General features: G+C 32.0%; 3 protein-coding genes across 3 annotated transcripts; 2 read left to right on the top strand and 1 right to left on the bottom strand.

Moving 5' to 3' along the window:
- Positions 1–11,449: 11,449 nt before the first annotated feature.
- On the top strand, positions 11,450–15,513 carry LOC114177865 (two-component response regulator ARR2-like). The gene is made up of 6 exons (XM_028063451.1): positions 11,450–11,876; positions 12,197–12,349; positions 12,434–12,814; positions 13,413–13,489; positions 13,590–14,771; positions 14,851–15,513. Exons 1-6 carry the CDS (start codon positions 11,624–11,626, stop codon positions 14,920–14,922), a joined length of 2,118 nt encoding a protein of 705 aa, XP_027919252.1. The 5' UTR covers positions 11,450–11,623; the 3' UTR covers positions 14,923–15,513.
- A 2,267-nt stretch (positions 15,514–17,780) lies between these two features.
- LOC114177976 (COBRA-like protein 7) lies at positions 17,781–20,304 on the bottom strand. Its single transcript, XM_028063608.1, has 2 exons — positions 19,640–20,304; positions 17,781–19,446 (listed from the first exon to the last, which is right to left on the bottom strand). Exons 1-2 carry the CDS (start codon positions 20,157–20,159, stop codon positions 18,032–18,034), a joined length of 1,935 nt encoding a protein of 644 aa, XP_027919409.1. The 5' UTR covers positions 20,160–20,304; the 3' UTR covers positions 17,781–18,031.
- Positions 20,305–24,971: 4,667 nt separating this feature from the next.
- LOC114176296 (leucine-rich repeat extensin-like protein 1) lies at positions 24,972–25,981 on the top strand. Its single transcript, XM_028061283.1, has one exon. It carries the CDS (start codon positions 25,149–25,151, stop codon positions 25,662–25,664), a length of 516 nt encoding a protein of 171 aa, XP_027917084.1. The 5' UTR covers positions 24,972–25,148; the 3' UTR covers positions 25,665–25,981.
- The last annotated feature ends 1,918 nt before the right edge of the window (positions 25,982–27,899 follow it).

The following is a 27,899-nucleotide window of genomic DNA, read 5'->3' as shown; positions in this document are numbered from 1 at the left end:
TGAATTGCTGTTTTCCTCTTTTGTAAGCTGTAACACACATCACCTACCTCACCTCCTTTTTTCACGTACTTAACTTCTACTTCTTTATTAACATATAGGGACAAATCTAAAACTCGTCGTTCCATCTCACAATAACATGTATTCCTTTCTCTCTGCAGGATCCCTGAAATATACATAGAATAAGTGTTTTGAACTAGTTTTAATACCTTTAGATCATATATATGACCGCTACAACTTTAATCTTTTAGATTATGTTTTATTACTTTATATTTATTCTAACCAAAAATAACTTTAACCCTTCACCCTTTATTTTAGTAAGAAAGTTACTTCTAAGAACCGTAGTCCAGAATTAATTTTCTTGAAACAGTTAACTTGAGGATTTAATTATAAACTCTAAAACAGTTGTATTTGTATTCAGTTCTTTCTAATAATGAGTCTTGAAGAATGAAGTACTATATGATAATAGAACTTGGCTTTCAAAAGATAATTTTGTAAATCCTATTTAATAGCATAAAACTATTAAACAAAATATTTTGTAGTTGATAATCATAAAATATAGATTATTAAGATGTATTTATCATATTACATTCAATCAAATCAAAAGATTAAATGAGATACAAGTTTATGACAATCTAATGATCAATCTAAAGATTTGGAACTTTTAAAAAAGATATACACACGAGTCTAAAATATCATCTATACAGCTGCATCTTCTTTCCTTTTAATTGATCCAGCTACAACTTTTTTCATCTGTCCATATCAATTAAGTGATCATTGTTACAAAAGAAAACAAGACATAGAGAAAAGGTAAGCTAATGTACAAACAAAATTTAATCATTAAAGAATACAAACACTTAAATCATACATAACCAATCATCATATCTCATACAAAGACCTAAAAATATGATTTAATTATCCGGATACATGCATTGATATTAGACCTGGTAAGTAGTGGCGGAACTTGAACAAAAATTTTAGGGGGCCAAATTATATTTGTTATATATAAATTAATTTTTTAATTAAAAAAAATTCATTTCTTTACATCGTTTTCTTTATTCAAAATAAGTACTCATGATAATAAAATCCAAACACTATGACAATAATATATATGGAATCAAAAAAAAGTTACCTTTAGTCAAAGTGTTCATCTATGTTCTTTCAATGACTTAAAATCTTCAATAATTGAATCAAAACTGAAGCTAGTTGCAATATCACTTTCCATGAAAATCAACTCAATTACGTGTAACAATGAAAACATCTGAGTTAGGCCGTTCGCTTGATTTTTTACTAAAAAGATAGCACGGTAATCAATATGCATCATCTTTTAGTGGCGACATGAAAGAAATAAGTTAAACCATGTATATTGAAATCTTCTTGGATGATCATCTTTACCGGACAACGAATAATTTTCTAGATGCATTTGATATGGACCTCATTTTAGATAAGCCCTTCGTACCTCATTAATTTGATTGTGGGTATTGTCAAGTTTGAATACGCTTATCTGGATCACGATCTAAAGCATTTTCAAATTCATTATATATAATTTAGGAACCTTTTTTTTCCAGCAAAGAATGAATAAACTAAAGAAGAACACTTATGGGGTGCTCTAACCCTTTTACAAAAAGATCAATAACATGTATAAAAAGATGTAAAAGCTTGACATCGAAACCTTTCAAGACATGACAGTCAATAACTAGAGATCCATCAAAGATTAAAAAGACCCTAAAGAAGATGCACATGAGACTAAAGCAATAGCCACAAACTTGTTATGCTGCTCCAAAATACACAACCAAAAATAGAGACAGAAAGATCCTACACATGAATAGGTACAGGCAAGCGTATAATTTAGGAACCTTATAAAGTTGTTTTTCATTTTCTTCAATTTTTGAATTCTCGTGAAGTTTCACAATTTTAAATGACGTATATGTATTTTTTTCATCTTCATCACAAGCCTTTCTCTTGAAAAAAGAATCAATTATTTTACTCTTTTCCATAATTTTTCTAATATAAATTTGTCACATCTCACCTATTTACAAAAAGATAAAATTATGAATACCCCAAATTAAATCTTAAACAAAAACTCAATATTTTAAGAAAATTAATAACTTATAAATGATTAGCTTCCCTTATCTTAGAGTAGATTCCTAATTTTGCTTTTCCTTTACACAACTTCAAAGCCTAAAAGAGCTCTATCTACACAAAGAAGAGTTTAATCAACAATTAGAGCATGATTTTATTATCTCTAGCAAATAGAGATATGCCTAGAGCGTAGAAAAGCTACATATAAGAGAAAAACATATTGTTTCGAAAAAAAGGTAAAAAATGAACTTATTTAAAAGAATAAATTGTCCGGTCCAAAATGTTTCTTAACTCTTCAATTTTTTCGTAGTGCAATTTGATTTTGAAAATAATGGTGGTGAAAATTGAGATTGAAATAAGAGGAGAGAAAGAAATTGAGGCACGGAAGAGAGAAACAAAATAAAGAAGTGTAGGAAGTTATAATATAGAGAGAAAATGTGATTTTTAAATTTTAAAAAAGTTTTTTCAAACTAAATTAATATAAATAAAGTAATAATATATAAATATTTTTTTTAAATATATAAAAAATAAAATAAATAAAATATCGTTGGGAGATCCATGACTCCCCTGTCTCACTTATGTTTCGTCACTGCTGGTGAGTTGTGCACTTGTGGTGACATCCAATGCTCTGTCAAGCCATAGATAAAGAGTTTTTACTCTACCATACACAAAGTTAGTTTGTTAACGTATTTGACCAAGGTAAAACTCCTATAATAGGATCTCATGCTCCTCTCACCACATACTCTATTATTATTATCTATTTGAGAATTGAATAGTTATTAAAACATCAACAAATAACTTTCAACTGAATCCCCACATTAATACATACATTACTACAAATCACTATTAATCATCCTTGAATTCTTGAATTAGCATTGACCAATCTCAACTCAACCTCATCTAAATAATATCAATTACATATTATATATCACTCATTTCCTAGACAATAATTCACGTTTACCACAAAACACCAAAATTTTAGCATAAAAAATATTATTTGATTCTAATGTATTCGTTCAACATAATCATGTACTCGTTGAACATTTCTATTCTATTAATACTTTTTATTCGAATTCACAACATTTCTATTAAATCAAGTCACCTCCTTTTTAAATACCACATTTTATTGTTAAAAAGTTATTGCGCACTTTTTTTTTTCAAATATAATTATGAAAAAATTAATTTACTAAAAATCAATCTCATCAATCTAATGATTAATAATGTGTTTTGTGATATATCTCCTTTATTAGGTGGACTGTCTTATCCTAATCCCATAATAATTATGTTAATCAATATATTATAATAATATTTATAACAGTAGTAATTTTTACAACTTGAAAAAATCTCATTGAGGTCTTAAATATTTTTCCTCGTGTTATTCAGGATTTCTTTTTCTTCCATGTTGAAAATACCATCTCCTTATATTATTAGTGGGTTTTTATTTATACCGTCCGCATGATGAATTCAGGATAAATTGGATTTTGATATAGTAATAATTTGATTAATAATAGTAGTTATTAGCATATTAGAATAAAAACAGACATTACAAGTGTTCACAATTTTTTAAATATTTATATCGTATTATAAGTTAATATTTATATTGTATTTTTAGTTATAATATGTATATAAATTGATAAAAACAATGAGAATATTAAAAAGTACATGAATGTTAGGAGTAGAAATTATAAATATATATATATATATATATATATATATATATATATATATATATATATATAAACCTGTGATAGTTATATACAAAATATTTCAAATGATTATTTGACTTGAACTCATATTATAGATATTTTATTTTATTTCGAAAAGATTGATGTATTGAATAGATTTATAAATTTTGCACTTGCCATACTACATTTCGTTCGCACAGAGTCAATAACCACTTATATAATAAAGTAGATTTCTTTCATCTATGAGATTGTATGATCCTTTATCGATTCTCACTACCTAACACTTTTCTTTATGTGAGTTTAATATTATTAAAGTCAGGATAATCTCATACACAGAATCAACATTAATCTCATTCACACATAAATCAACATTTTACACTAGATTATGGGTCATGCGCTCACTATACTTGGCCACATACCCCACACAAAAATAGTAGATTATGATTAACATATTGAATCTACTTAGTCATATGCTCACTCATATTATTTTCAAAATATTAAAACATGTAATCCAATTTATTTATCGAAAAAAAAAATTTAACAAATCTTAATAATTAAAAGCATTTAAAATAAAATTTTCAAGTTTTTGGAACATTGTTCGGTTCAACCACTTGTCTTTCTCCAAGAGAGCCCACTTGTTGGCCCAACAAGTTCACCTACACTCACCTTATCATAATAGCTCGCACAATGAGGAAATTGTTTCGCCGAACAATCTAATCTCTAGAAGAGGTTTGTCTATTCACCAATCTTCTTTGAGCTCTTTAGATTTTCAAAAATTCACTTTCACTCAACAATTGGATGGCTCGTCCAACGAGTTTACACAATTTCAAAAATTCAATAGATGTATCAAATCAATCAATGGGTAAATTTGGAACAATTTTACTCTCTTGTACTGAAAGTGCTATAATTAGTTCAAAATGACTTTAAATGATACCAATTAATACTCACATAATTACACAAGCATCTCAATTATTAGATACATTAATAACTTTTATCACAACCCACACATAATCATAATCTATCATCATATAACAACTATATTTACTTTGGTCAACAATATATCACACAATTTTCCATAATCAATTCATTCAACCAAACTTACTCGTAAAGAGCAAACTAGTTTCCTTTACCTAAATAGAGTTTTTGACTCAATTAAAGACATTAACTCTCACATGATGTTCCATCTAAAAATAAAATAAAAACACATATCAATTATATAACATACCATAATATAATGATTACAAACATACGAAAAATCATCTTAAGCTTTTTTTTAACCATTTGCAACCGCACCACGTGCAACAAAAAATTCAATCTAACTCAAAACTTATACTAATCACAATTTTAATAGGATATATTATGACTCATGTCATATTCTCTAATCTATAAATAAAAGAGAATTATTTAAAATATATATATATATATATATATATATATATATTATATTTTATAGAATGACTACTTCTACTTTCAACTAATTTGTAGATTAATATGATATGATACCCACTTGTTTGATATGTTTCATGTAAGCAATTATATTATATATTTTATCTCAAAAATATAAGACAGATAAGGTAAGAGCTAACTTATTATTATTATTTAAAGTAAAGTTAAACAATTGTTTTAGTGTCACGATGTTATTTTTATTTTGTCTCTTATTTAAAAAATAATATATGTATTTTTTTAAAATAATCAGTATGTTTTCTTCTATCAAACTAATTAATAGAGTTAACAATTACATTTAACATTAAAAAAATTAAAACTATTAAAAACTGTAGGATAAAATGAAAAATTCATCATAATAATAAAATAAAAAACTATTTAACAACTATTTGACTTAGAAAATAAATTCCAAATATTTTATTTCACACGCTTCCATTTAGTGGCGAAAAATAAAGAAAAACAAAGATGCAGTTATTTTATAAAGAAAACTATTAACACTTTAATTATAAAAAAAATTATATCGTATGATTTTTTATAAAAATGTCAATATTTTTGGAATTGAAAAAATTATAAAAAATAGAAAATTAATAATTTAATTAATTTATTCAGTCATACTTTGTATGTAAGATATTAAAAAAAAATATATAGTATGTAAAGAAATTAATATAGTGTTTTTAAAAATTTGTTTGAAAAAGGGCATTATTTAGTTTAAAAGTATGATGTGTATGGTGTGTCCTGAAACATTAATTAGAGAAGGTAGAAGAAGGTAAAAAATGAAGAAAAGGACGTGTAGGAGACGCGCACGTACGTGGGAGTGGGGCCGCTTTCTGTTTTCAGCGATGATGACATATGAGTTTCCGTGGGTCCCACTTTTCCGCGTTGGTCCACTCGCTCTGCAACATCTTGCCCTCTTTTCCATGGCCCCACACCTTCCCAACACGCCACCTCTCTTTATCCTCTCAATTTTTTTTCTTTTTCATTTAAAACCCACAACAAATATTTTCTTCATTATTATTATTTTAAACACAACTAATAATTTCTTTATAAATAAACTAAAATAAAAATCTAAAAGGCATTGCTCTTTTGAATAATTGGACCACTCTCGCTCACTATTTTTTGTTAGTTATATCTAATCTAAATCGAGTTATGAAGTCAATTTTAGTTATTATAAATTCACAGAAATGCGATTACATATAATTTAAAAAATAAATAGAAATAAATATACAAGCTAACAATAAATACACAAGCAAATAATAGACATTTTTAGGAGTGTGTCAAATCAAAAATTGATAACTACAAATACTTTTTGGAAAAGAAAAACATTAATAACTTATGTCTTTTTGTCGTGTTTAAGATTTTTGAAATTCACTCTATGGACACTGTTGATGTTCATGATATGAAATTATCAATAATAGATAAGTTTTTATGTGTAAGGTTGACTGAATATGAATTTGATATTTCCGATTATTAACTCAACCAATAAAATTAGTTTATAATTTCAACATAACTTTAATCATCTTGCTAACATTTCAAAGAAATAAGAAATATCAGTATACATCATTCACTCTGATAATCACCTGCTAATTTATTCTTTTCGTATATTAAATTTATTAAAAAAACCATCTAAAAAAATATGATTGTCAATATATTCTTTTACTTCACAATTATATTAAGTAAATACAAAATGTTAAACTTATATGATTTTTATTTGTACATAACTACAAATTTAACAATTGAGCAATTTCATTAGTTTTTTTTTTTTTGTGAAAAATTTATTGTGATGATAAATTAGATGATTTAACTTTCATTCACATAAAATAATATACAAAATTTAATATTATACTTATATCTATTTATTTATACTTTTTTATAATAAGTATGGTTTAATTATTTTTTGCGAGATGTAATTTTTTATTATAGGTTTGATGTGGTTTACTATGTTTTGTTTCTAATTTTATTTTAATGATATTTAATGTAATAATAAATGGTTTTTGAAATTTCAGAATAATTAAAATGTGAATTTTGAAAAACTTTCGCACCTTATATGGACCAGTCTCATAAATTCTATTTTTGTTCTATATATATTTAAAATTTTCAATACAATCCATAAACAACTGTCTATTTTTCTAAAGCTAAAGCATGTTTATTCAATCATGAGACTTGGAAAATTTTAATTTAGGACACTCCGCAAACTATTATGAGAATTGAAAATAAGAACAGCAACATAATTATTCATTACTTATTATTCAAAGTCACTATTTTGTTAGATAATTGTAACTTTTATTTGTTAAATGTTTTTATCATTAAGAATGCATCCCAATAGTTAATAACTAAATTATAAAAAATAGCATCTATGCTTTCATAGTCAAAAGTTTATCTTTCATTAATAATTTGTTTCTTGATGGAGGTTAGGGTGGTAGACTATTACATGTCTCCCACCATGGAAATTTTCTTCGCACCGTTAGATCAACTCAATCTCAAATAAAAGGTTCAGATTTTTTTCTCAGGTGATGATCTTTATCTTCTTTCATTTGGTTCTTGTGCTCCGTCGAAGGTGATTTTTTGACAAGGATATTTTATTTTATTTATTGTCAATGTTTTTCCTCTTCTTTTCTTATTCTATTTATTTAATATTATTATACCAAATACTGATAATTGGAAATTTCAGATTTTCTTTGTAGATTTTTTTTTTTTTGCAGAGCAGACTTTAGGGAAATATTAATATCAGGAAGTTAGCCAATTTTTTAAGAACAAAAAACCGTTATTTATTATAAGGTAAATTTAAATAAAATTCATGATTTATCATAGGTTAATGAGTTTTATTTTATCCATGATTTAAAAAGTGACATTATTTTACTTTGACTGATGTTTCCTTAATATTTAGGCATCTGGCGGACAAATTGTGGGTCATACATACATGATAAGTTCAGTTTGGATAGCACCATGCATGACCCCATATTAGAACCAGAGAATTATAAAATTATTTTATAATAGGGTTAATCAATGATCATGTGAACTAATTAAAAATCTAGAGGTGTTTATTTTTCCAATTTTAACCCCATCCCTATTAACTCGGTTTGACTAAATTAGGATAAAATGAAAAGGAATGTTATAGGATTTGCATAGTGTTTTGCTTTATCATTATCTAAGGATATTTTCCACATTTAACACGTGTACTAAGTATTTTTCTTACATGAGTAAATAACATATAAATAAATAAATGCCATGTTACTTGACTTTGACTAATTTACATAGATTAAAGGGAGAGATGTTAATGTGTTTAAGTTAGTCATGAAACTGATGGTGTTATGTGTTTGGACTAAGAAATGGTTTTGTTAACGTTTTGTGGTGGTTATAACTAATTTAAAAAGAATAGCATTTACAGTAATTATGAGATAAATGAAATAAAAAATTAATTCTTTTGCGATAGCCATAATTAGATATATATAGAAAATCTAGATTATGATGATTAAAAGAATCGATTATTGCATGTTTGATTTATTTTTGATAAAGTATAATAAATGATAGCAAAATTGCATTAGAAGCTAAAATTGGGGGCTGTGGTAGATATGAATGATTAAAGGAAGAGATGATGGATGGTGGCATTGAAAGAATGGGGATTTGAAGAAAATAAAAGTTAGTAGATGAGAATGGGAGTGATGATTGAAATGCACACAGAACATAAACAGAGACAGAAACAGAGGTAGAAGGAGCAGAGAGAGAGAGAGTGAATTATTAGAATGGTATGCGAAGAAAGACAGGGAAAAGTTGGGGAAAGTTACTCACACTTTTCTCCAACTCCCATGAATCGCCATGTGGCTTAACTTAACTCACCATCTCCACCCCACACCCACACATTATAAATTATATATAATAAATATTTTAATTCCGCGCATGAACCCTCTCTCTCTCTCTAACAGTGACGCACACAAATATTCCATTTTCCTTAAAAGCATATATCACCTGTTTTCACTATTCTCTAGCCCATAAAAAGCTTAAATGCAAGAAACAACAAATAAATGAATAACCAGACATTATTAATAATATTGAATGATGAACTTTAAAGATTTAAATCTGTTGGGAGAAGACAAAGCGAAAGGCAAGAGTTAAGAGAAGAGTGTCATTGTGGGAGTAGTGGCCACTGGGGAATCAATGTCACAGTTTGAACTTCTATATATATACAGTCTACAGTTTTGTTTTCTAAACTAGTATTATTCTAAATAATCCCCACTTTTTCACAGTGAAAAGTGTTTCTTCTCTGCTCTTATTTATTCATCGTAAGTAAGAAAAGGTTCCCAACCGAATATACGTTTTTCAGATGATGCTGCTTTTTTGCACTGCTTCACTGCTTTTCCTGCAATATAAAAATTAAAAAATTTTGCCCCCCAATATATATAATAAAAAATGAAAAAAATGTATTTGTATTTTAGAAACATTCCCTGTGAAAATTGTGGTAGAGGAGATGAATTTGTAGTAGGTGGGAGTGGAAAAGGAAAGAGGTTATCCTATGAAAGGGGTTTGACGAGACACGTGGCGAGAGGGGGGAGATGGTGGAGGAATAACCAATATAATATTATCTTTGCATAAAAAAAAAGGGAAAGAGTGAGTCAGAGTGCACACTGATGAACGCAAAGAGAGAAAGAGAAAGGATAGGGATAGGGATTCAAGTTGTTGAGTGAATGAATAATGAAAGGATTGAGTTGAAGTGGCTTCAAAAGTAGAGCTTCGGAACCATAAAGTTCTTCAACGGAATACCCACTTTGCACTCCCTTTCTTACGTTACACATTTTCATATCCTTTAAACAATTAATAAAAAGCAAATATTAGTTCAAAATTTCTGAATACCCACTCTTGGCACACCAAAGTGGGTACCAAAACCACCAGCACTTGAAACATGATTTTGGACACATGAATGCTATTTTAAGGTAATTGTTGTTGAATAGGTTTCGAAGGTTGAGAATTTGGTTACGTTTGGAAGGGGTGCATGTCAAGGTGCTTACCATGGAATGAAGTTATATATATATTTTTTGGAGTCAAATCAATGAACTGGCTTGCATAAGTTGGGCATTGGTTTACATGTATGTGGACATTGACCCAAACTACCAACATCAAACTTTGTACTATTTTATTTATTTGTTTGCATAAAGCTTAAATGAGAACAGACCCACCATCGCCATGGATAATGCTTCCTTTAGTAAATGCTATAAATTAATTCCCTCTACATGCACCCTGCCCTACCATTTTTTCATCACAACAAAAATTAACACCAATCCGATACTTCTTATCTTCTAATATTACATTTTTCCTGTAAATAAACATTTTCCTTCGAATTCAATTATTCTATCTTCAGACACTTTAAATTAAATTAAATTAAATTAAAAAAATCAAAGTTAAAAGTTATATTTTAATTTATACATTACTTATTCAATCAGGAATACTTTCAAATATATGGATCACTTATTATAAGTTCAAAACATATTACGTGGGTACGACCTTCATGAAAAAAAAATCAATACTATATGTTATTTCTGTAAAAAAAAAAAACAAAACAAAAAATAGTTGGAAGGTTATAAATATTTTAAACAAAATTTACATTGATCAAGTAATTCTTAATTTAGTATTTCATTACTCCTTGATCAATCAAGAATTAATAATGAAAAATGAGTTTACTGAATACTAATGAGTATTTAATATTTCTAATCTCATTAAGAAGAGAGCATTAATTTTGAGATTAATAACAAAATAAATATATAATTGAGCATGATTATTAGATAAGCATGCATTGTTGTAGTAAAGATGGTAAACGTAGGCACAGTAAAATGTAAAAGGTTTTGGAAGAGTAGATTTAAGAGGAGGGGTTAGTCCTACCATGAATGAGCTGGATCCACTCTTTCAGGAGCCACTCACACCCAACTTTCACTATATTATATTTATAAAATTATAATTATTATAAATATGTAACATCACAAACTATCTCTGGAAATAACAAAATTAAAACTACAACTATTACCTTCATATTATTATTATTGGAAATTTATTAAGTATCATAATAAATAACATTGATGTCTTGCTTAAAACAATTACAAATACTGAATACAAAATAACAAATCTCATCAATACCGGAGAATAATTAAAGAATAATTAAATACCGAGAAATTCAGAGTGTAACAGTGACAAGGCGAGGACATAAGCTTGAGGCGCAGAACGATAGTTATTGTTTTTTATTTATTTTATATTATTATGAAATAAAAATATATTTCTCACCCAAAATTCTTCTTCTCTTTCTTTCTCCTCCGATTCTTGCGTTGCGAATTGGTCCAATTGCAAACTCAGCAGCACCTGCTCCTCAATTTGTTTCGCTCCACTTTGGCCTCGAACTCGATTCGAACTATGTGAACGCCACTGTTGTCTCTCGTATGTTGTTGCTGTTGCTGTTATTACTATTGTTGTGGTGGTTCTACTGTTCTGTTAGGTTCGGTTTGGATCTCCGAAGCATGAATCTGGGCAACGGAAAGGGATCCATGTCAACGGTTACTACAACAGCGGTTATGAAATCCGGAGACGCCGTCTCCGACCAGTTTCCGGCGGGTCTCAGGGTTCTGGTGGTCGACGATGATCCCACGTGCCTCATGATTCTCGAGAAGATGCTTCGCACGTGCCTCTACGAAGGTACCACTCTACTACTACTCCATCCTCCATCGGTTTGTTGTTACTGTTTTCTGTTTCTCCCTGTTTCCTATTCGAACGTCCGATAATTAATTGAACTTCTCAAAAAATAACAAAAGAGAAACAGAACAAAAATTGAAACCCCAACTTAATTAACTACTTGGGGATCAGTTTTTTTCTTCTTGATTTGTTGATTCTTCCTCTGAATCAGACTTTTCCTAACCGTTGGATGTCAGATTTGTAATTTTGTTTCTGTTGTGGAATTTTATCTTGGTTGATATGTATGCGAACTTTTAGAATTTTTGTTGTGGTGGTGGTTTCAGTTACCAAATGCAACCGAGCAGAGACTGCGCTTTCACTTCTTAGAGAGAACAAAAATGGGTTTGACATTGTTATAAGCGATGTGCATATGCCTGACATGGATGGATTTAAACTTCTGGAGCACATTGGGTTGGAGATGGACCTTCCTGTTATCAGTGAGTGCCTCGTTTGACCTTATTAGATCTGTTTCTGGTGGAGTGCATTGGTGTTTAAATTTGTATTTTCTGTGATTGTTGCAGTGATGTCTGCGGATGATGGTAAAAGTGTTGTTATGAAGGGTGTGACTCACGGTGCTTGTGATTATCTGATTAAGCCTGTTCGCATTGAGGCTTTGAAGAACATATGGCAGCATGTGGTTCGGAAGAAGAAGAATGAGTGGAAAGATGCAGAGCAATCCGGCAGTGCCGAAGAAGGAGATCGCCAACCTAAGGCATCTGATGAAGCAGATTACTCTTCCTCAGCTAACGAAGGCAGTTGGAGAAACTCAAAGAAGAGAAGGGACGAGGAGGAGGAGGCAGAGGATAGAGATGACACATCCACGTTAAAGAAACCGCGAGTTGTTTGGTCTGTGGAGCTTCATCAACAGTTTGTGGCTGCTGTGGATCAGCTCGGAATTGACAGTATGTATCTTTTGCCTGGGTTTTTGAAGTTGTTTGTAGCTTTTCTATCTTTGTTGCATTTCCACTGAAGTGAAGACCTATGCAACCGAACTTTTGATGCATAGTTGTTGGGATTTTTGTGTGTATATTGTCCAAACAACACTTTGACCACTTTGGTTTCCAGTTTCTCGATACTCCCATTGTCTGGTTCATTGCAAGTAGGTTTGGCATGGTTTTCAAATTATTCGGGTCAGCAATATTAATAGATACATTAAGACTCTATTTTGGCTTTAAAGTTGCATCTATAGTCAAGTCTTATCCCACAAGTTGGGGTTCTAGCCATTTTTATAGTCTTTCATGTATTTTCCGGAGTTCCTCTTCTACGTGTTTTACTTGACTATTTTCCACTGTTCTTATTGGAGCCTCTATTAGTTTGCTAATATCATGAACCATCTTTAGTGAGTTTTTCTCTAGTAATTTGCTTGTGCATTTGGTCATCTTGTCTTTTTATTGTATGTTCATTCTTCCTTTTGTTTAATCTAGTAATTTGCTTGAATATTCTTCTTCAGAGTTATGATACTCTTTAATTTTGCATGACTCATCTGATATTTGTATTCAGAGGCTGTTCCTAAAAAAATTCTGGAATTGATGAATGTTCCTGGGCTCACTAGAGAAAATGTTGCCAGCCACCTGCAGGTATCATACTGTTATACTGTCTGTACTTTGGGAAGGACTTGGTTTAAATTTTACACCTACTTGATTGAAGATCCCTTTTTTCATCTTGTTTTTGTTACAGAAATACCGGTTGTATCTTCGAAGATTGAGTGGAGTTTCTCAACACCAGAATAATATGAGCAACTCCTTTCTCGGCTCTCAAGAGGCAACGTTTGGGACAATTTCTTCGATTAATGGGATTGATCTTCAAACTCTTGCAGTTGCTGGCCAGCTTCCTGCTCAAAGTCTGGCTACTCTTCAAGCAGCAGGACTTGGTAGGTCAACTGCAAAAGCTGGTGTACCAATGCCTCTCATGGATCAAAGGAACCTTTTTAGTTTTGAAAACCCAAGGGTACGATTTGGAGAAGGCCAACAGCAACATTTAAGCAGTAGTAAACCAATGAACTTATTGCTTGGAATCCCCACCAACATGGAGCCTAAGCAGCTTGCCAATTTGCACCAGTCTACCCAATCCATTGCCGGTTTGAATATGCGAGTCAATGCATCTGCCCCACAAGGCAACCCCTTATTGATGCAGATGCCACAATCTCAACCTAGAGGTCAGATGCTAAGTGAAAATACTGGTCCTCGTGTTCCCAGGCTTCCATCATCGTTGGGGCACCCTAATGTATCAAATGGAATTTCTAATGGCTTTCTGGGCAGAAATGGAATTGCTGGTAATAACAGAGGACCTGCGTATAATCCTGTTCCACCAAACTCTTCGTTGTTGAGTTTTCCAATGAATCAAAGTTCTGAAGTCTCCGTCAACAATAGTTTACCTCTTGGAAGCACTCCAGGTATATCCAGTATCACAACAAAAGGCTCATTTCAGGAGGAAGTTACATCTGGAATTAAAGCATCTGGTGGATTCCCAAGTTATGATATTTTTAATGAACTGCACCATCACAAGTCCCATGATTGGGAGATAACAAACCCAGGCCTGACATACAGTGCCCCCCATCATGCAAATCATTTACAAGGTAACATTGATGTCTCGCCATCAGTTTTAGTGCATCAAGGGTTTTCTTCTACCCAGCAGACCGGCCAAAGCAGAGATGCTACTTTAATTGGAAAAGCTATGTTCTCCGTGGGAGAAGGGTCGGAGCAAGATAACCTCCAAAATGCTGTTCAACACCTCCATCCGCTTCTTGTTGACAATTCAGTAAGGGTTAAGTCTGAAAGAATTCCCGATGCAAGCTCCCAGACTAACCTCTTCCCTGACCATTATGGGCAGGAGGATCTGATGAGTGCGCTTCTAAAGCAGGTTTGCCCTTCATCTCTTTCTTTCTTTGGACCTGGAATATTTACAAATCAGTTTTCTCATGTGTTTCTAATGTTGGCAGCAAGAAGGCATGGGACCATCTGAGAGTGAGTTTGAATTTGATGCTTATTCTCTGGACAACATCCCTGTCTAGAACAAACCCTGGCCAGTTCTTTCTGATTGCAGTTTGTCAGTGTAAATAGTTTATGTTACACAAGCACGTTATCATCCTGCAGTTAGCAATTTTGGAACTGAGTCTAAATTGTTCAACAAACAGGATTTGGTTGATGTCAAATATTCAGACTTCTGGGATTACTAGTGTATTGTAATGGCTTAGTCTGAATGGTTAAGATGAATCAGATAAAAACGTCAACTGCATATATATGCACAAGGCACGTGCAATTTTGACTGCTATTGATAGCAAAGTTGCTAGCAAGCTTCTAATTTTAGGGTGTTCTTGAAGGTATGTTGGCGTAGGGCAGAATTGCAGAAGCAAGGTTTTGATACATCTGCAAAGTTGTCGTAGGATCTTTTCTAACTTCAAATAACAAATTATGATTTTTTTTTTCTTCTGTTTCTTTTGTAATTTATGTCATTCAAAGTAAGTAACGACTTCCCTAAGCATGTAAATATTGCATTTGGCTGCTCTAGACGTTTGGTCTGGCCATTCTTTTCTGGTTGCTTCTGTACTGCGATACTTCTGTGCTTTTAATGTTCATTATGTCATGCATTCTTTGTACATGAACCTGGTTCGGTACTTCTCTCAGATTTTATGGCTACCACTCTATAGCTATGCAATATTCATTGCTAAGCATATTTCAAGCGTATATGGGAATCTCTATGCTACGTTAGAGAATCTCTCAACGCCCTTTTGCAGCTTCCCGAAAACAACTTAATTATCAGAATGCACATAGATAGGGAAAGTTAATTTTGTGTATAAGTGTTTTCAATGCATATGCATGAATGTTCAAGTATAATCTAAGATACTTAGAACCACTTTAATCCCAAATTCTTGTCATCAAGGGCACACACAAAAAATCACACCCTTTAACAATTAAAGAAATTGTATTCAGGTACGTATAGTTAAAAGAAAAAAAAAACATTAATTTAGTCGTTTGATGCAAGTTAAGATTTAGTTGGAAGCATATGATTCCTACACTTATATATATATATTGCTCATTTTCTTATCTTAATTATTGGGGTTGAACATGGAAAAGGCATCCATTTTTATCTGTTGATGTAATTCAATATTTAGGTTGACATACATCAAAGTTATTTTACTAGATTTGTTTTCGTACCGATCAATCAATGTCGACTAAGAAATTTCTTCAATTGATACTGATAAAAAAAAATAATTCTAGTTAATGTTAGTTGAAAGTATTTATAGTCTAAATTAGAAAAACAAAAGTTAACATTGACAAAGAATAATATTAGTGTAAATAACAAAAAAATCTATTGAAGATATTGGCAAAATATAATAATAGAGATAGATTCCTTAAAAAAAAGCCTCTAGTTCAAATCCATCAATAATAACCTGTTATGAAAATTTTGATGAAAAAAAAGAAAAAAGAAAAAGAGATCTTTACAACATTCCTAATTAATGTTGCTTGAATCATTGCTGATAAAAAAAAATGTTGCTTGAATTTCTTTTAGTCTAAATTAGAAAAAAAACATTGGAGAGACATTGATATAAAGTAATAACCAAGATAGAGAGGTCCATAAAAAAAAATCTAATTCACATCTATCAACAATAGTGTTCCCAATATTGATATGAAAACTTTAATTAATATCAAACCAGAAACAAAATATTTTACAACACAAAAATATTCCTAACAGTTTTAATAAAAAACTAACTTCAATCGATTTAAGTAAAACTAATCTTAATAGAAACCAATAAGAACAAACAATAGTCTCAATAATGTTTTAATTTTAGTCAAGTCAACAATGTTTCAATCAAAATTGAACTAAGGTTAAAAAAACATAAATTTGAGAGATAAAAAAATTGAAACTATTACTTTTTAAGAAATCTCGGTACTCTCATAAAATTTGAAAATTTGAATTACGTTTAAATAAATTTATCTTAACAATATTTTTCATTATGAAGTATTTTAAAATTTTATGAAACCTAAATTCTGTTTAAGAATTCTCTGTTCAATTCAAACACATTCATAAGTTTGAAATATGTTGTGACCCTGCAAACGTAAAAGAAAATGGGTATACTTATCCTTTCATTTTCTACTTTGTGTCCTTTCTTCCACTTTTTCTTCTTTTTCCAATTTCTATTCTAAACAAAGGACAACTTTATTCAATAAGAAATCATGATGAGAAATTCCAATCTCAAAGAGGGCTATAGTTTTTAAAGTGGAATTGGATATTAAATAACGTTGGTTTATAATTAATGATTATGCATCTCATTTATTTATTTAAGGAATTTGTCATTTTACGTGATTGTGAGTGTTTAGATAGTTAGCCTGGGTTCTAAGTTTGAAACTCATTACTGTCATTATATATACAAAATAATAATTTTATCCTTTTTTTCTCATTTAACAACATAAAAAATGGTCATCCTTTCTACTTTCATCCCTTCTCTTTTAAAAAAGAGAACTACAATGTTACAAAAGTGATTTACCATTTAATTATATCAAATCGTAGCGGAAGAGATTATAACTAATATATTCTTAATATTATACAACATATCTATAATAAACTAAGTCTGATAAATGTTTAATTCGTATAAATATTTGAGGTATTACTTTGGACTCACATTTCCATTTCCATTTTTTTCCCTCTCTTTTTCCACTCCCTATATCATTCAAATTGCTTCCAATTTAAGTTATGCTTGGTTTAATCTCAGAATCAATTATTTCCGCCTCTTACAATTTAGATTAATTTAAACACTTTAACTACTTATGTTGGTCGGCGTCGATTTTTAAATCAGAATGAAACACACCTCGACAAGGAAAAATTACTCAGATTAACGCAAACAAAAGAAACAATGAAAGGAGAAAAAAATAAAGTTTTAATAGAAAAAGGAATATATTTCTATCATCATCTAACACAAATCTACAATCCTCTGTACTATAACATGCTCGAAAGAATCACATATGAATTGAACAATGAGTGACAGCATCCAAACCAGACACACGCGTGAATGTTACAACAGCACGACTAAGTCCACTGAGTTTCTGTGGTAAGGTCAATATATGAATCAAATCCTGTCTCGGGACAGAGCAAGCCAAAGTCTAAATCAAACATAGCCACTATCATCTCATCAAGAGGAACGACAACAGTGATAGAAGCACTGAAGTACCCAATGAAAAACCATTCCAAGAACCACCACTAGTTGGAAGCACCGATGGAAGAGAGCATTCCTCTCCATTGAAAAAGACTTTAGTGGGAAAGCCATCTCCACGAATCGTATTGATTCCAGGAGTAAGTTTCTTTGTGAAAGAGATCACTGATTGTTGTTTACCAGGCACCCTAGGATCTCTCAGAGGGTCAGCTCCATCAGCTTCTGCTACAAGGTAGTTCAGTCCTGGCAAACCTTGCATAATAATTGTGTTGTTTACGCCATCTAGAAGAGTTGCATTGAAAGAGTACATTTTCTCAAAACCTGCAGCTGCTTTGTCCATTTCTACTGCAGCAAACCAGTCTGCAAAATTGGTCTCACCCCAGTTAAAAAGTGTCACCCTTGCACTCCATCCTTTAGTGTAGTCCGAGACCAAATGCCAGTTGATGCTCACACCACAGTTATCACTACATGGCATCGGCTTTGGCACCGGAAAATGTTTCAGGCTTGCCCAAGCAATGGCCTTGGCGGATCGGTTTTCAAAAGGAACAAGAAGTGCCTCTGGTGGAAGCAACATAGCTGGGGCAGTAGCACTACATGTTCTCTCTGTGTTCTGGGGACATCCACAAGCACATGTTTTGCACGGAACAACTGAATCATTGTAATAGGCCGAAAACGAAACACAGCATTTTCTTGATGTTCCCTTGGCTGTTGTAATGTTGCACACAACCTGCCAACTGGCCATCACAGTTTTGTTCGACGGTAAGCCAGAAGGATCAGGGTTTTCCGTGGGACTCACTCTTACTGGAGGGCCACATTTATAGTCAGGGTTGAGGGTACCACTTATCTTCCAGTTCTGCGGCGGTGAAAGTTGGGACCGGTTAAGCGCCGGTGGCATCTTGAAAACCTGCATTTGGAATCTTGAAGCTGACATGCTAGGGTCCATGGAGGGCGGCAAAATAGTACCATTCCGGCAGCAAAAGGGAATCTTCCCAAGGTCAGAATCATTGAACTTGGTTGGAGGGAGATCGATTATGGTTGGCCTCCTCTCACAATTCAAAACAGTGGCAAAGTCAAGATCCCTATAGAATGTACCTTGCTTACCGAACAGACATTCAGAAGCATCCACAACAGAAGGATAAGCCCCTTTCATTGAATATATAAACTCATCATTCATCCAGTCCCAGCTCAACCTCCAGTTGTCAAGCCTCCCAAGTGGGTTATGGTTTGCAATAGTAACCTCAGCCCAGTAATTAGAATCGTAAGTTCTTATCACGTCATACATAATGCTAAGATCACCATTCTGACGTGGCAGAAACTCTTCATCCGTGGTGATGTTAGTTTTGAACTTGGGATCTCTGGTGCAGCACACACTACTAGCATTCTTCCCTGAAAATACAAAAAGTAACCCCACCCCATTTCATTAATCACAGCATTTCACTAAACCCGATCAATCCTTTCACAGATCAAACAAAACTAACCTTAACCTAACTTCAACGCAATTAAAAATTCAAACTTTTTTTTAAACAACATTTTCACAAGCACCTAAGCTACAGTCACAGATCAAGGAGAATAACCCTACCTTGGGTGGTGGATGCACGACAGAGGAATCCATCATTAGCGAGGTTGATGGATTTCGGCATCGGAACACTGGGCGGCGCCACCCCGAACACGGTGCCGACGAGGTTGATCTGAACCTGCATCTGGGTCAAGTCGCCGGCAGTTGCGACGGCGGTCTTGAGATCGGTCATGGGGTAGCCAGCGAAAACAGTGCCGTTTCCGACGGCAGCGGGGAGGGTTGTGCCATCGGCGAGAACCGCATTGGACGCAGAGACCAACAACTCGTCATGGTCGAACCCCACGAAGACCTTCCACGACTTGAGCTCATCGAGACCGTTGTTGAGTACTGTCACCGTCGATTCGAACCGGTAGGGCTGTTCCGCCGCGTTGGAGACATTGGGCGGGAGCCGCGAGCCGCCGGTATAGGCATAAGAAACGAGGATGCCGTTACAGGATTGAGCATCGGAAAACGACGTGGTTGAGAGGAAGATTGTTAGCGCAGCGATGGTGCTGAGGTAGCAACACTGGATTGGGAGGAGCATTCTGGTTTTTGGAATTCGAAATTTGAACTAGGAGAGAGAAACGCGACGCATCGATATTAAGTAGCTTTTGTTTGGTCTTTTTTTTTGTATGTGAGAAAGTGATTGCTGGAAGAAACGCGCTTGCAAGCAGCTGTAATCAGTGAATGGCATTTGAACGTGTTTGGATTTTAATTTTGGTTTTTATGTCTTTCTTTGTGCCGTGTTTGGTTAATTAATTCAAAAGACACAGCATGTTCCAGTTCAAAACTTGCGTGTCTTTCCATTCTCATAACCTATTAAAATTTATTATTTTATTATGCAAACGGATCCTCTCTTTTTTACAAAGGAGAAAAAGTGTATGTTTACTTTAGTAGAAAAAAATATATAAATTTGTGAATTTTTGAGACTCAAATCAAACGTTCCATTTAACAGCTCTATTAAGTGCTTTAATTTGAATTGGTAGATCCCCAATGAAAACGAGCTTTTAAGTGTTGACTCTAGTGGATTTATGTTTGCGTTTGGGATATACGTTATAACGTGATTGGGCCAAACGTGGTGGACTATTAGTGAAAAGCTAATATCCGCGGCTTGAGTTGCGGCCACGTCTGTGTCACTCTTTCACCAAAAACATTCATATTTTTCCTATAATTAACTCCATTTTAAATAACTTCACCACTATTTTTTATTTATTTTCCACTTCAAAGAAGTTTTAAATTGGAGAAAGTTCCGAACTAACATTCCCGTTAATTATAGGTGAAAAGAGAAGATATTTCTAAGCTGCGGAATTTGTCAACATAAACTTCTATTAGAAGTGAAAAATAATACAATTATTTCAAATTAAATGGGTTGCTAAAATAAAGATTATATGATATGTTCATATATTACTATTACCACTTCTTTTACTCAGCACTAACAACTATTTATTTATTTATTGCTGATAAAAAAAATGTTTTATTTATAGATGTCAATTTATTACTGTAACACTCACATGCAAAGTTTTTCTTGAAAATAATCTTGAGTAGGAAGCCCATAGGTTTTGTTGCTAGGACCCTGAGAGAGCCCAAGTTGGGCCCAATGTCACACAAATTTCTTTCTATACCACCATGGTTTCTATGTACACCTCCATTGGGGTGGTTAAAAGACCAAACGGCTACCTTCTGCTGCCACCCCTTGCCGTTGGCATCTCCTTCTTTCCGCTGCCAAAGTTGTGTAGTGGATTTAGAGAAGAAAGTGTTATAACTTGTCCACTATGAAAGCTTTAAAATAAATAAATAAATAAATAAAACTTTCAGATTATACAATCTGAAAGGCTTTTTTATGGAAAACACTCCTAGATCACACGATTAAAACATTTTTGTTATGAAAACATGACTTACAAATTGTATAATTTAAAAAGTTATCATTTTGTAAAAAAAAATTACAAATTTATCAATCCAAAAGTAAAAATAACTTTCAGATAGCATAATTTGAAAGTCAACTTTTAATAGCAAAGCAAGAATTTCCATATTTATAAGGTGCAAAAAGAAATTGGATTATGAACAGTTGTGTCAATGAGCATGATCTCCCTAATCTGGGCCTTTGACCCTTTTCTCTTATAAAACAGAAAAACCTTACATAAATTTCAAACAAAAATTGCTCACATCCACAACGAGATTTGGTGGAAGACTGTTATTATCAGCTACAAAAAACGTTACATGTCGTAATTTACTCACACCAACCAAATAATAACAATTTAGTGTAAAAGAACTTATTAGATTAATATTTATTTCATATAACTAAAAATTATGATAACGGATGGTTTTTAACATGTAAATTATGTTATAATTACAATTTATAATAAAGCGAAAAATATGTATTTTGTCCCTTAAGAGCCAAATTTGGAAATGGTCTCTGGTTGAAACTTGATCACTGTTTGGTCCATGTACTCTCAAAATCATTGTTTTAGTCCCTATTTTTGGATGGTGTTAGAAATAACAAACGGAGTGTCACGTGTTATTTAATTTTTTTATAAAAAAAAAAACTAGGGTCAGGCCGACGCTTTTCGCAAAAACTGGACAAAAATATGTTTTTGACACCTGAAGTTTGAATTTAATTTGAATATATTATTACTGATATATTATTATTACTATGTAATTATTATTAATATTAATACTAATAATAGTTATAGTATTATTATTTATTTTAATATTATTAATAATCATATATAATAATAATACTTATTGTTATTATTATATAATAATAATACTATTAATAATTATATATTATTATTATGTAATATTATTATTATTATTATGTAATTATTATTCAATGTGCAGGGACTAAACAGTGACTAAGTTTCAACCAGGAACCATTTTCAAATTAAGTTTAAACTTTAGGGACCAAAAACATATTTTTTCCAGTTTTTGTGAAAAGCGTCGGCCTAGCCAACGCTAGTTTTTTTTTTATAAAAAAAAATTAAATAATACGTGGCACGCCGTTTGTTATTTTTAACGCCGTCCAAAAATAAGAACAAAAAACAATAATTTTGAAAGTACAGGGACCAAACAGTGACCAAATTTCGACCAGGTACCATTTTTAAATTTGGCTCAAACTTGAGGGACAAAAACATATTTTTTTCCTATAATAAATAAACACTACTTGAAAGAGAGAATCCTTATAATATTTTCATTAAAGATTATAAAACATAGCCTTAGTGGTTTTCCTTTGTTTTCATTCTATCAACAATGAAATCTATGTTAAAATGATTCCTATGAGTGACTAAACATAGGTCCTTATTATTTTTAAATTGCTAATCGAAACTTGTCATTTTTCTCTCTTTCTTTGTGAGGTCATATAATTATAAAATCTCTCTTTTTCTAGGTGTCATTTATTATTCTTTTTTTTTATTTGTTAATTATATTACAGTCTAACACAAGCATGAATAATGAATAAAGGAAGTAATCAAGGATGCCACATTTCATAGTATTATTTCCAAACTTCTTGATAATAATATACAGCACATTCTGTTATTATTGTTCTATACCATCATCTTTATAGAGCATATAAATTCTTTCCTAATTCAATGTATCTGATATGACAATGAAAAATAAATTGCATGCAAATTTTGTACAAAGAGAGAGGATAGTATTTTATTTTTATTTTCCTTTTCAAGAAACAAACGAACATATTTGTGAAAAGAACCATCTGTGTGGGTGAATTTGAACGATGTTGTCACCATGTTTTGAAGATATACTCAAAACGACCATTTCGGACACTACAATCTCATGCTATTACCACTGAAAACACACACATCTCATACTCCATTCATCTACAAAACTTTTACATTTTATGCCATTTGAAACAATCATAAAAGCCATGACTTTTCACTTCTTTTCAATAAATAATCATTTCATTTCACAAATACTAAAGATATTCCACAGCTAGAAGAGTGGACCAAATAACATTTTGCAAATAAGACAACATTTTACTCAAAATGTTATTTATACTTAGCAACCTTAGGTGTGAGTCAATTCTTTGTTTGGTTGGCTGTGTCGTCTTTTCTCAAATATGTGATGTTGTTGGTTCAAACTTAACCACTGTATTAATTGCTTCAGAAACAACACAAAAACATAATATTTTTTCTGTTTTTAGTTTTACACAAGACTTTCATCGTTACCAACTCATGTCAATTTACCAAAAAAGAGAGAAAGTGAGCTTGTTTGTATTCTTATTAATGGCTTTAGTTGCTTGATTTAATAGCTTTTCTTGGGAGTACTTGCTCCTATATATTATTTAATGCCGTTCTGTTAGAAATTTAGCCATCTCATGAGTGTGTCCACGTAGAAAAACTTTCAACTGTTTTTTTATTTTCACGAAAAAACATAGGTGAGAATTGCACCCAACAAAATAAGAATTATCGTCGGAAATTTTAATTCGATTAAAAATAAAATAATTTAATAATTTAATAATATATAAATGAGGTGTAAATTTCTTTTTACTAATTAGTTATGCGAGGTTGAATTAAGTTTAAAATTCATTACTAACATGATATTATTTTAACAAGATTTTTGTGTAATTAAAATATTATTTTTAAATTTAAATGTGATCTATAAACATTTTATTTATAACTAAAAAAGTAATATCAAAACTGAGATACTTAGATTTTTTGAATTAAAATATTATTAACTTTAATCTATGTATTTATTCTTTAGTTTAGAACACTCAACTTTAATTCAGATGAAATACTAAAATTTATTCATTAACTAGTAAATGTAATTACATAGTGTAAATTATGAATAAAACAATTATTAAAAATGGTTAAAATTTTGTTGATATTGGTATTTTTATTAAGAAATTGTATTAAAAAGGAATGTTTATACGAATTGGAAATAGAGTACATAAGAATAAGATAGTATAATGTGATGCGATGAGTTCCTAACGGTAGCAGAGCCACGTGGAAGTTGCGTCTGCTTTGCGTCTCCTTCTTGAGTTGCCTCATCATCTCTTTCAACTGCAAAAATGAATCATCACCCAATTCTCTCAATAACACCCATGCATTTACACAAACTCTACCTTTTACTATCAAAATAAAACAAACACATATATGTTGTCTTCTGCACTGTCCTAAAACTAGTTATTTTAATTTCAAAGTTACGAGAGTAACGTAATCAGCTATTTTGGTTATCATAACATAACACAGCTCCAACAGTGCCAGTGTTCAATTCAAACAAGTCTTCCCAACGTGTGAAACCAAAACGTGTCGACCTCATCTTTTACAATATAACTCATTAAACTTTTATTTTTAATCTGGTGTCCGTTAACCAACCATTCATTCGCACACAACGAAAAATTGCATATTATAGTATAAAGTTGGTGGCGTTAATAAAAAGTGTAGGGTGGTAGCTTAAAAGATAAGAGACTAGGAGTTCCTATTTCCTACTCTTTACTTCACCCAACTTTCTCTTCCCACACTCCACTCCCTTCTCTTCTTTACCTTGCTTTCTAGGTAGCAGTAGCAGTAGTTTGTGAAGGATGAGGATCTTGTGTTTAACGTTGTTGCTTCTGTCTAGTGTGGCAATGGGAGAAGATGCCGATCATAAACACTCCCTAAAAGCCACCTCACACGCGCAGATCCAGTGCACAATGTGTTCCTCTTGTGAAAACCCCTGCGGCCAAGTTTCTCCGCCGCCGCCGCCGCCCTCACCGCCACCTCCTTCCACCACAAACTGCCCCCCACCGCCGTCTCCTCCTTCCTCCGGGGGCGGTGGCGGAGGTTCCTACTATTACTCTCCACCCCCACCCTCTCAGTACACCTACTACTCACCACCTCCACCAGCATCCACCGGCGGTGGTGGAGGAATCTACTACTACCCTCCCCCCAGCAACGGAAACTACCCCAGACCACCGCCGCCGAACCCGATTGTGCCGTATTTTCCGTTTTACTACTACAGCCCGCCGGCGCCGGGCGCCGCCGCTCCTACGCCCTGGACGGCCTCTTTTGTTCTCTGTGCAATTAGTTTGTCCTCCTTTCTGATGTTCTTGCTTTGATCGTAAATGCAAGAAACAAGAAAAAAAAGGGCTATAGTGGAAATAACGGCGCAGATTTGCAGATCTAGAGATTCTGAGGGAAATGAGAGTGAGAGATGGAAGCGGTGGTGTATTTCCCGTTCTGCCCTGCACACACCTACAGAACCCACACATGTGAACTCGCACGCACGCACGCGCATCCTCTTACTACATATGTTTTCTCTCTCTGGATTTCTAGTGCCAATGTAGATTTTATGTATTACTACTACTACTAGTGAAGTGTTATTTGGTCAGTATAAAATTGAAATAAATTACACTTATTCACGTGATGCAAATAATTTGGTACAGTGTTTCGTGGTTACTTTAAAATTTGTCGATGACTTTATACACATGAATCGAGTGTGTTGTGTAGGTGATGAAGGTGACAGTGATGGAGGTGGAAGCGAGTTTTATGATTTGAAAGTATGGGGTTGATTGAATTCTTTGTCGCCACCAACGTCATTCCAACCCAACTACATTCGGGAGCGTCTTAATAATGTCTCATAAATCAAACCCTAGCTTAACGTTCTTCTTCACAAAACATCAAAACAAAACTTGTCCTTCACCTTGTCGTCTTTTCAAACTCCATAAGTTTGAATAAATGCTTCCTACCTAATTTAGAAAAGGAAATGCACAAACAAATACGATTATAATCCCTAAACAAAATTATATACATTAGTATCAGGATTGTTCTGGAACCCTCTATTTTCCAACATCACCATTTCAAATTGACATTTTGGATTCGTTGACCAGAATTCGGTCAGCCTTTAATATTCTTTAGGTTGTGAACGCCCTGTTCTTCAATTCGGAGACACAGTGCACAAAAAATGTTTTCCTTTCATTAAAAAAGAAACAGATTTACACAAAATAAAATTAATAAGTTCATTAAACACTCTTCTGTCATCTTCGGCAAAAAGGAAAAAAAAAATGATGAACACCCCATAAGAAATTATTGATTTGGGTATATGATGAAGAGAGACAGGGTGCATGTTTTGTGTCTAAATTGTTAGGGAAATTTTATAGTGTGGTGATGGTCAGAAAATATGGTAAAGATATATTTTGATTTAGTTTTATGAAAAAAACAAAGTAAAGGACAAAAATGTGTTGGCAGGAATTAGCTGTAAGGCACAATGGTGGTGTGAATGCCAAATGGGCCCTAGCGTCCATATCCAACCTCACACTCTCTCTCTCTTCGGTTTTTTCTTTTTTGTTTGTAGATCATGTTTTGGCTCTGCCACAATGTTTTTTGTGTGTATAAGTATAACTTTGGTATTTATACGGATCTACTACAGCCACCATGAAAGGTACATAAACCTTTTTGTATATTTCAAAAGCTCATCATTAGTTACCTTTTAACGTAACACAAATGATTCATTTTTAACCATTCTTGGCTACCCACTCTCTCTTTAACTTTCACTCTAATTGGAACTCCTTCCATTAACATACCACGTAACATCTAAATTTTCTTATATGTAAATTCATTTATAAAATAATATTGTTTGAGTGGAAATTTTTTAAGATAAAACACATAATTCACCAAATAAGTGGAACTGTGATTCTAATAATTGACTCTAAGTTTATCGAAGAATTTCGAGTAGAGATTTTTTTAATTTAATAATTTTATCTTTAAGAAATTTGAAATCGATAAATTAATACTTATCAAGATAAAAAGAGATTTCCTTTAACTATAAATTAAAAAAATAAAAAAGTGGTTGTAAGAATAAATTTTCATACTCTTTAAATTTAATTGAAAAAATAAAAAAGTAAATTCAAAGATAAATTTTTATTCTTTTTAGACTTCAATGAAAATATTTGTTTCGATATACCTAATACTCTTATTGTTTAAGAGTTGAATATAAAGATCTAAAACAAATAATATGTATCAAATATCTTATAGAATTAACTCTTAGATAAAAGTTACTTGTAAATATTAAATTATTAATTCTAAGTCATGTTAATTACATAAAATATGGTTAAGAACTACGATTTTCAACAAAACCTAATAAGTCTAACTTACTAATTCTAATTAGTTACGGCTCTCCATGTTCCTCCTAAAAGAGGAAGAAGAAACAAATACATAATGAGCATCACTAGTTTTGAAATGTAAAGAATTCAAGACTTCATTTCTTTGTATAAATTGGTAGAAGTAGCTGAAATAAGTATAATTAGAAAACAAATCCTTGAAAACTTAAAGACTTTCTTACAAAAATGAACAGA

The sequence above is a fragment of the Vigna unguiculata genome, chromosome 3 (assembly GCF_004118075.2).
Source record: "Vigna unguiculata cultivar IT97K-499-35 chromosome 3, ASM411807v1, whole genome shotgun sequence".
Taxonomy (NCBI): Eukaryota; Viridiplantae; Streptophyta; class Magnoliopsida; order Fabales; family Fabaceae; genus Vigna; species Vigna unguiculata.
Note: the sequence above shows the minus strand (reverse complement) of the source record. Positions and strands in the feature narration are given on the sequence as shown.

Bases quoted from the DNA above. Each gene is read 5' to 3' on its own strand.
- LOC114177976 (XM_028063608.1), bottom strand. From the start codon at position 20,159: ATGCTCCTCCCAATCCAGTGTTGCTACCTCAGCACCATCGCTGCGCTA. The intron at 19,447-19,639 runs GTAGGGTTATTC...TTGTATTTTCAG, and splicing joins TCGTGCATCCACCACCCAAG to GGAAGAATGCTAGTAGTGTG.
- LOC114176296 (XM_028061283.1), top strand. From the start codon at position 25,149: ATGAGGATCTTGTGTTTAACGTTGTTGCTTCTGTCTAGTGTGGCAATG.
- LOC114177865 (XM_028063451.1), top strand. From the start codon at position 11,624: ATGTTGTTGCTGTTGCTGTTATTACTATTGTTGTGGTGGTTCTACTGT. The intron at 11,877-12,196 runs GTACCACTCTAC...TGGTGGTTTCAG, and splicing joins TCGCACGTGCCTCTACGAAG to TTACCAAATGCAACCGAGCA. The intron at 14,772-14,850 runs GTTTGCCCTTCA...TAATGTTGGCAG, and splicing joins TGAGTGCGCTTCTAAAGCAG to CAAGAAGGCATGGGACCATC.